Source organism: Mesoplodon bidens (assembly GCF_964165515.1).
Source record: "Mesoplodon bidens genome assembly, chromosome: Y".
Lineage (NCBI taxonomy): Eukaryota > Metazoa > Chordata > Mammalia > Artiodactyla > Ziphiidae > Mesoplodon > Mesoplodon bidens.
In genome coordinates this window covers 19,712,581-19,722,745 of record NC_138180.1, presented here as the reverse complement: position 1 = coordinate 19,722,745, position 10,165 = coordinate 19,712,581, and the positions used below count along the sequence as shown (strand labels likewise).

Genomic DNA, 10,165 nt, shown 5'->3' with positions numbered 1-10,165 from the left:
ACATGTAATAAAATATACGTACTTTAAACTGGGGTAAATAGGGCAGACTTGTTTGGGTCTGGCCCTTTAATGTTGATGACAAGTAGGAGATCCCTTTGGCCCATCCAATCTTAGGTAGTATTGTATCCAATCTTTGATTTATCTCATTAATGTCTGTTTTATTTATCCCACTTTAAAATAACCATCTAAAGATTTCTTATTCATTTAGGAGAAGTCCCTTTAAAATTTCCACCTTGTTGGGAAAAAGTTTTTAGTGTTTTCCTTCAGTTGTTTTCCCTGTTACTTAACCTAATTAACAATAATTATTCTAATGTTTTTATTAGCATCTGTAAGACCCATTTAGGGGAAGCAGAGACCACAAATAAGGTTTCCCAAACCAATTTTTTGGGTTTGTTTGAAACTAAAGGAGTTTTTTAGGTTAACCATTATATGACTAATTTCCAACATTTCCACCCACCCCATAGGAGCCAATGAAACAGCTGTTTATAATGAGAGCTCTCTAAAAATTTACCAATTTAGAAGTTTCTCCAATTTGAAGGATCCATCATCTGGCCATAAATGAGGTATACCTTAATAGTGACTCAAACCAATAAGACGCAAGAGGCTTCCCCACAAAAGAGTGTAAAGGATGCTGTCTAAATAAGATCCAGAAAGTTTACTCACAAAAGTAGTTTAAGAAAGTAATGGTCTTTGTTGTACAGGCTGACACAATGAAGGTTAAGATGGCAAAAAGCCCCTGAGAGTTGTACAGTCAGACAAAAGACTGCTCAGAATCCCAGTCTATTTGACTGGCTGCCAAATGTACACCATATAAGCACTTTTGGATGGTAGTGACCAAGTTCTCACACACACACACAAACACACACACACACACACACACACACACACACACAGAAGAATATCAGAACACTTACATTTCAAAGACACAGGAAGAGAAATGCAAGTTTCCCCTAGAAAGCCTTTTGTTTTTTTGAAGTCAGAGTTCTGAAAAGATGTTTTTATAGAGCCAGCTTTTTCTAACTTAACTGCATATGCAATAAAAGAGTCCTATCTTAGTCATTTTTAGGGCAAGGTTTTCTTTAAGTCCCAAGTAAGTAAGCACTTGTAAATGTAAATTTTGTATGGACATAGACCTGGCCAGGATATCCGTTGGAGGCTGGAAATCTGTTGTTCCTTTTTCTTTTGTATTGAAAGCTAAGTTCCCCATTCTGAGTTCAATTTGTGAAGATCACTTTTATTTTGACAAACTCTATTAAAGTAACCAATTCAAGGAAGACAGGTTAGTCTTCCACCTAATTACCCAGTCTAACTTTTACTCAGTGTCTTTCACCTGAGCAAAGTCTCCCCAGTCTTTCAGCTGAGGATAAACCACACAGTGTCTACACTGAGCAAGATCTTCCCAGTGTCTTTTAAGTGAGGCTAACCCACTTGAGCAAAAGTCTTCCCAGTGTTTTTCTACTGAGGATAAGCTCTCAGTGTTTAAACTGAGTAAAAATCTTCCCAGTGTCTTTCACTGAGGATGACCCAAGTACTTCTTCTTGAAACCAAGTTTCAAGGATAACCTACTACTCAAGAGAAGAGTTGAACACCACTGCATAAAACTTAGGATCATCAACCAAAACTGGAGATCCAAGAACCAGGAGATACTCACCCAAATTCGTCTGGACTCTCTGAGAAAGCGGACAGGCCCAAGAAGCCTCTGCTGGTGCCAGGACTCTGGATCCTCATAGAGTTCAGGCAAAGAAGAAAAGTCTGCTCTGGGCCCCTTCATTGGTTGCCAAGACTGCTGACTGAAAACTATGCACAACCCAAAAGGAGAATTATGTTTTATTTGGCAGATTTTCTGAGGACTTAAGCCCAGAACACAGCCTGTCAGATCACTCTGAGGAACTGCTCAGAAGACCTAAGGGAGGAGTCAACAAAAATCAGGTAGTCAGAACATCAAAAGATTACTATTAATTAAAGAAAACTAGACATCTCAAGTTAAGGACTGTAGCACTTTTCTATGTATGAGAAGATGAAAGAATCTGGGCTCTGTGAAATCATTCCTTTGATATGCACCTTAACTCTAGAATCAGTACCCTGTTTTTCTCCATCCCGAATCCCCTCAAGGTGCACAGTTGAGGGTTCCTGCTTTGACATCTGACTTGATGGCTGCAACATCCTTTGTGTACTGATATGGCAGGGAACATTTTTCATCCACGGGTAAGAAATTGAGGAGAAAATTAACATAATTCAAGGTATAAAACCATTACAATATTAAAAATTCCCAAATGTCAAACAAACATAAGTACCCTTGACCTGTAAAATGGAAGATGCCAAAGAAGGGAAAAAAAGAAACAATAAAGAAAATGTAGAAAATAAAGCATAAAATAAGATGGCAGAAATCAATAACAGTAGAACAATAATTAAAGAAATCAAGGTAAATGTTATCATAAGATTTTTAAATTTCAAAAAAGAAACCCATCAAACAAAACATATTGAAAATAAAGTAATAGAGAAAATTTAGGAAGCAAATATGAATGCAAAGAAGACCTGTTAGGTAGTTAGTCAGACGTTAGCAGCAAGGAGGTGACAGTGGTGAGAAAGACAAGAAGAAGAAATTGAGTCACACGCAGCCATCTGGGGACTCTCCCTTGACTCCACCCAGAACGGGAGAAACTATGGTCTGGTGGTGGGCAGCTTATCCTGATAAAGAGAGGCGCAGCAACACAAGGGGACTTCTCCAGGCTGTGCATGCACAGACCAGACAGGCGTATAACCTATAGTAAATCCAAACTCATTATACCATAATTACAATAAATTACATGTGGTTTTGTCCCTCCCCCCACCCAGTAGGCATTTCTTGGGGATTCAAGGATGAGAGCATGTGCAGCAGAAAACTTGTTACATAGCTCAGGACTGTCAATCAAATAATGACCCTTGTCACTCACCCCCGCCTCTCTGCAAAATGCTGCTTAAAAGCGCTCGTAAGGGGCTTCCCTGGTGGCGCAATGGTTGAAAATCTGCCTGCTAATGCAGGGGACACGGGTTCGAGCCCTGGTCTGGGAGGATCCCACATGCCGCGGAGCAACTAGGCCCGTGAGCCACGACTATTGATCCTGCGCGTCTGGAGCCTGTGCTCCACAACAAGAGGCCGCGATAGTGAGAGGCCCGCACACCGCGATGAAAAGTGGCCCCCGCTTGCCGCAACTAGAGAAAGCCCTCACACAGAAATGAAGACGCAACACAGCAAAAATAAATAAATTAATTAATAAAAACTCCTACCCCCAACATCTTAAAAAAAAAAAAGCGCTCGTAAGCCTTTATAGGAATGCTGCTTTAAATTTGCAGAAACAGTACACCCATCCCCCCCGCCATCCCAAGAGTGTACCTTTGCTTCGATATACTTTGCTTTGGGCTTGCTTCACTTCGCTGAAATAGCCTGTTCTCAGAAACAGCCTGCTCTTTCTCTCTCCTTCTCTCTCTCCCTCTCTGAGAGTGTACCTATGCTTAAATAAACTTTGCTTTGTGCTTAAGCTTAACATGGTAGTTTGTGATCCTTTGCTTACTATCATGGAACCAAGATAGCTGGCCCAGGCCTTCCACTGACCTCCTCGGTTGAAGATATTTTGTTACAAAGCATGTCCACATGGTGACAGACCTAAGTCTACATTTTGATAAAAGGTTGAATTACGGTGAGAATATCATATGGGAGGGAAAGACTGTAGGAAAAATAGTAGATGTAGGAGATATGTTTGTGAAAGTGCACATTCATGGCAATATAGCCAAATAACCTCACATGCCCACGTTCCCACTAAAACTGTATAAAATTATGACCAACAAGCAGAGAATACACATTATTTTAAAGCCCTCATGGGGCATTAAGACATATTAACCATGTGAATCCTTCAGTGAATCTTGTGCTACTGCTAAGGGATGTCATAAGGGAATTTTGTGTAAGACTCAAAGCTCCCTTTCTATATGGTTCAGGCTGGACTTGAAGCTTCAGGGGCCTGGGAGGATGGGGCAGGAAAGTCAAGGCACACTCAGAAAAGAGAATACATACATAACACACTAGGAATATCTGAAGAGGCTGCTCAAGACCTGGCTCAGCCCCAAGGGTTGACCCCTAGTCCTACTCTTCACCCTACAGCCCTTTAGGGTCAGAACTTGGCTCACCCTAACCCATTCCTAGCTTCCGGGTATAGAATGAGTGCACATGTCTGAATGTTAATGTTCTCTCAAAATTTACATGTTGAAATCCTACCTCTTAAAGATAGGAGGCGGGGCCGTGCAAAAGTGCTTATGAGCTTTCATGAATGGGATTAGTGCCTTATAAAAGAGACTCCAGAGATATCTCTAGCCTCCTCCCATCATATGAGGATACAGAGAGAAGGCTCCAGCTGTGAACCAGGAAGAGAGCTCTCACTACTAGGTGGCCATACTGGTGACTTGATCTTGGGCTTCCAAGCCCCCAGAACTGTGATAATAAATGTCTGTTGTTTTTAATCTACCCAGTCTATGGTATATTGTTATAGCAGCCCTAATGGATTAAGACCACATATTTCAAAATTTATCTGGAGAGTGGGGACTGTCTTATCAGTGCAAACTAAGAAGTTGGGTTGAGACAACATATGAAAGATTTTTTTTTAAGTAGAAAAGTATGGATTATTGGATTTGAAAGTACTAGATTGGCTAAGGAAAATGAGTACGTGTGTGTGTGCGTGTTTGCAGTGTGTCCCAAAAGTTTTTGTGCAGTTTAAAGATTTACTAACTCCAGAATTATAAACACTACAAACTTACAAAAACATCATTTGAAGGTTTAACTGTTACCAGATGCAAGTCTGTGTGCCTGATGCACAGTGAGGCTAAATATTGAAACATCAGAGTTTGAAGCAGAGAAAGGTTTACACAGTGCCATGCAAGAAGACATGTGGCTCATGCCCAGGAAAAACCCCAAAATCCCTGAAGGCTTTCAGCAAAGCCTTTTTAAAGGCAAGGTGAGGGAGGGGCATGACTAATTGTTGCAAATATCTTGGTGTTGGATCCTTTGTTCTAGAGCCTGGCCAGATGGATCAGATCCTGGTCAGGTCATGTGTTCCTGTAAACCTCCAATTAAACAATTATTATTCTCTGTTCTGCAACTTTTTATCTCCATGAATGGGCTCTTAAAAGTCAGAGCCTTAGAAATAGTCTATCCTGTATATTTCAGGCTCTAGGCAACATTGTTTTCCAAAAATTGCAGAGCCAGCCTGGATCACAGGGATGGACAGAGTTAGCTCAGGCAACAAAGCATAAAGATTAAAGTAAAAAAGATCTCATGTGGAGGCAGATTTGTTCTTCCCTATTACATAACTATTTATAATTCTTTCATACTTATGACTTTTGGAAAATAAATTATTTTAATTTTTGTGTGTAGTTCCCTCTGATAGAAAATGAGGCAAAACATACACTATTCAAAATTCACAAAACTAAATAAGTGTAAAAGAAATTCAAGTTCTATCCCTGGGTTTACACAAGACACAAACATGATGTGGGAAAGTTGGAGCTGAGGACAAAGGAAATCCTGAGTAAAAATGTCTGTGAAACAGCCAGTCTTCCAGGGTCAGCTTAAGATGTTCAAGAGTTATCAAGTTGCTGGGCCTCAAGTAAAGGTCTCTAATGGATGAAGGAACCAGGTTCCAGATGGAATGAAGAGAAAATTGGCTAAGGTCTCTCTGACAGGATGAGAGTAGTTGGATGGAGGGATCTGGAAGCCCCAGGAGGGTGCAGGTGTCTGTGGGTCTGGATGGGAAGGAGGGGCAGTGATTCAGCCTATTTCTCTTATTGCCCCTCCCCCACACTCAGGAGCCCTTTGTTACAAGTCCACAGCTCTGTGATGCAGGCCTGGGGTTCTGCCATCAAGTGAACTCCCAGTGCTCTGTTGTCTGAGGGCAGCAATGCAGTTCAGAAGATGGAGAATCTCTTTTCTTTGAAAAACATTGTTGCCATCAGGCTGAGATCCAGCCCAACTTCCTGGGTGATTGATATCATCCTTGGGTTCCTGTGTGGACTGGGGCTCTTCCTAATGTTACTCCACTGCTTCCAGAGTAATCTATTCTTAGCACCACCTAGGAAACATAGAAACATCAGGAAGGTAAGAAACCTTTGGCTTAATCCCAGCAGAGATTATCTCTTTTTTTCTTATTCTTATTTCCACTTTTCTAAACCACGTAGAGAGACTCCTGAGATGGGAACTCTCAGAAAAGGATAGAACATCATCCTTCTAGGGAAAAGCCAGGCCAGAGAGGGGTTAGAGTGGGCATGAGGATTTCTAGCCTAAGATCTTAGACCAGGAGTTCAGGTATGGTAGAGGGCTCCAGGGCAAGTCCCAAATGCAGTGACTAATGGTTAAGGACTGGATTACTAAGAGTTCAATCTCTGCAGGAAGGCTGACCCCTGAGCCCTGGTTCACCAGCCACCTTCCCACAGCGGGTGTCTCAAGTGAGACCTTCCTCTGTGTTGGGGCTGAGCCCATGAGAGCCTGAGAGAAGAGGCTGGACTAGAGTTCTGGCCTTGGGAAGCAGAATCCTATCTGACAAAGCTCACATGGGCATGTAGGTCTGAGAATGTGTGTGTTTCTTGATCAGAGGAACAGTGACAGAAGAAATCTATGGTGATTAAAACTTAAAAAATCCTTCTTGGGCTTCCCTGGTGGTGCAGTGGTTGAGAGTCCCCCTGCCAATGCAGGGGACGCAGGTTCGTGTCCCAGTCCAGGATGATCCCACGTGCCACGGAGTGGCTGGGCCTGTGAGCCATGGCCACTGGGCCTGTGCGTCCGGAGCCTGTGCTCCGCAACGTGAGAGGCCACAACAGTGAAAGGCCCGAATAACCCCCTGCCCCCCCCAAAAAAAAAAAAAAAAAACCTTCTTTGCACTCTTCAAAGAAGAAAAACTGAAAAGATTGTTATCCACTTTAAAAATAAGTAAAAGGGGAAAAAACCCCACAGAGTTTTAGTTAAATGTAGAAAGTCATGTTGTTCATGAACACAGCTTGCCTAGATAGAGGACAGTGAGAGTTGGGTGTTAGCCCCTCACTTTTTCTTATCTCTCAGCATCAAGTAAAGCTGAAGGGGAGGAGCAGGAGTAGGAAGAAAAGTGGATCTTTGAAAGGTAAGCCTTTGCCTTTCAGTCCTGCGTGACCCGAGAGTTAGCTTCCATCTCTCCTAGTCCTGAGGGCCCAGCTTCACGGTCTCTGAGGATGCCAGTGGCAGAGCTTATTCCTCAGGAAACAGAGCCTGAGCCTAATTAACAGAGCCTAATGAACGTGGAAGCACTTTGCAAAGGACAAACCCTTTTCTAGTGAGACTTACCATCACTGTCAGGGACATGTGGCCTTGGACACTGATACTTGGGCTCCAGAGTCTAATCCTCCAAAGATTTCCCTTAAAGGGTCATTGCACTCAGCCTCCTGAAAGACTCTTAGGCCTCTGCCTTCACCACTATGACCCAGTCTCCTGATTTCCAGCTTGCAGAGATTGCCTGGAAGAACTGGAGGGGACTCACGACCTGGTTTCACTTCTGCAAAGGTAAAGAATCTTTCCCCTTCTCTCCTGGGTCGTCCTTCCTCCCAGAGCCTCTAATGTGACCCCAGCCCTGGGAGGGGGAGCCATGGGAGGGCATGGCTAAGGCCCTAGGGTGAAGGAGAGCAGGGGCATTATGAAGTCAGTGTGGGGGCAGAGGAGGGTTCTTGGGCTGCAGGTGCCCACCCCTGCCTGTCCTGTCCAGCCATCCTGGCCCCATCTGCTCTCCTACAGCTGCCTGGGGAGGCTTCCTGGCAAGGGCAACTTTCATCAGCTCTCATGTCAAGACCCTCCTGGTGAGACGTGCAAAGCAGTGCCTGCTGGAGCCTGTGGAAGATACTGCTTGAAGGGTTGGGAACCCTGCATGAACACCTCCTGTAGGGTTTCCTTCCTTGATCCAGACACTCTAGAGGTGCTGGAAGCACATATTATAAGGTTTTGGGTAAAGCACAGGTGGACCCGACACCTCAAGGTCCTCAAGACCATAAATCTCTTTAAGTCGAAAAAGTTCCAACCCTCCACCATTCTGCAGTTTGCCGCTTCCCCTTCAGCCACCTGTGTATCTGGGTCCCACTCAACACACAAGTGTGCTGAGTTCCTGGAGAAACCTCCTCAGGCTCATTCAGGAGAGAAGGTGATAACAGAAGAGTCAGTTCCTACCCTGAAGAGGCCTCTCCTTGTCCCCTCAACTGTGTGCAAGGAAATCCAGAGTGCCCTGGGAGCGATTCCATCTGCTGACTACCATGGACCCTCAAAGGCTTCTCTGACTGGACAGGAGGACAGGCCACCTTCTCAGTCCCTCACACTCAGCTTTGTGGGCAGAACCTGGAAGAGTGAGAGTGTGGAATGGGTCAAGAGGGACAGCCTAGAGCCAGGTCCAAGTTCAGCAATGGTCAGGAATGAGCCAAGAGAGGAGAGTGGTGGTCAGGCCTCACGAGACCCCTGCCATAGGGTAACAGTGATGGAGGTGAACTTAGGATCCCAATCTTTGAGAGGTGAAGAGGCCAGGGAGGCTGTGGAGGCCAAGGAGTCTCCTGATCTTCAACCACAGTCTAGTGTTATCTTGGAAACCAAAGTGTTGACAAAATCCCAAACCACAAATGTACATATGAGGAGTTTAGAGGTGCCAGGGGCCAGTAGAAGTTTCCTACTACCTAGACTGTCTGTTTTCCAACATCCAGGTGAGCCATGCCTTAACATGGAGGTTGCTAGTGAGTTTAACTCCAAAGTAAAGGTACAGTCAGACAACCAGCTTCAGGACTTTCCCAAACACAGGTTCCTTGCTGCAGACAACTTGGCTTCTCAGGTGCCTCAGTGCCATCCCCAGAGAGTCCCCACCAGAGACAGGTTAGCTTCCCAGGAGCCAAGTGGCCTTATGGAAGCCCAAAGGAGCCACCTAGGGCAGCAAGAGCCCAAAACTTCAAAACTCCAAGACTCATGGAAGAGCCAGAGCAAGATGATTGCCCCTACGTACAAAAGAGAGGACTGTAGGAGGCATAAACCAGGAGAGCATGAAGAAAGGTTTAAAGAATTAGGGACCTCTCAAGCTGGAAGTATGAGCCGCCCTGCCCAGGTCAGGGGAATAACAGACTCTATTGGGAGCAGATGTCTCCAGCTCATGCCAGAGAAGAAACATAACCCTCCAGAAAGCCTCTTCAGAAAAAGGATGAGGCTATATTTAAAGTGGATTTTCCCCAAGAAATAAGTCAATGGTCGAGATGCTCTGCAAAAAAAAAAAGCCCATATCAGCCACTGCCCAGAGTCACGGATCAGTCAAAAGCAGATCAATCTTGAAGAGTGAGACTGCTGAGGGTCAGGCACTCATGAGAGCTGTTGGACAGACCCCAGAAGAAAAAAGAGCAATTCACCATGGACTTCATGCCACAAAGTTAAATGAACACAAACTGGAATTCCAAGTCCCAATATGTGGGTGTTTCTGCTACCATAGGCTTACCTCCTACTCAGAGCAAGGGAGAATGATGGGTTATACAGCCTGCAGTCATAAAGCCACCTCCAAGGGCCAGAGTTGTTCTATCAGGGAAAGGGAAGTCAGACACCAACATAGTTTGAAAAGTGTAAGGTCCGACGATGAGCAGCTGGACCTAAGGTGCCTCCCATCCTTGCCCCCCAAGAAGAGTTTGTTTCCAGTTAGTACCTGCCAGTATGGGCCAAGGATTCCAGGTGCCCCAGCCCACCATCAACACTGTCCAAGGCATTGTCATCTTTGGGGAGGTGTTTTGCCTGGTCGACAGTAAAATCCTTCTTTAGTCTTCCCTTTAGTAGGAAAACATGTCTCCAAGTAAAAATTCAGTCCATGTAGAGAAAATGATTTTCTCATTAGCACATCCAAGATATTTAATGTTCCCCAATACATATATATATACATATATATATATTTTTTCTAATAAAAGCATAGTGTAATGGCTGCTGTCTGTGCTGTGCACTTTGTCTTCTAGAAGGGAGGGGCATGGAGGGAGGTGGACAGTAGCATCACAAGCTTGCTCCTTGTATCGTGTCCCTTCATTGCACATTATGATACTGTCATTACACAAACCAAAATTACTCTAACAATGAGATGGGAAAAAACCTATGAAACCCACACCCAAGGACCTGGTTCAACCA

At 44.3% G+C, this 10,165-nt stretch overlaps 1 protein-coding gene across 1 annotated transcript; it reads left to right on the top strand.

Annotated features, from left to right (window-relative positions):
- Nucleotides 1-5,052: 5,052 nt before the first annotated feature.
- Nucleotides 5,053-9,798, top strand: LOC308609645 (spermatogenesis-associated protein 31A6-like; the record flags this gene model as incomplete). The annotated part of the gene is given in 5 exon segments (XM_081223377.1): nucleotides 5,053-5,067; nucleotides 7,076-7,133; nucleotides 7,489-7,549; nucleotides 7,778-9,242; nucleotides 9,244-9,798. Coding segments are annotated over 5 exon segments (2,154 nt in total).
- Nucleotides 9,799-10,165: the final 367 nt, after the last annotated feature.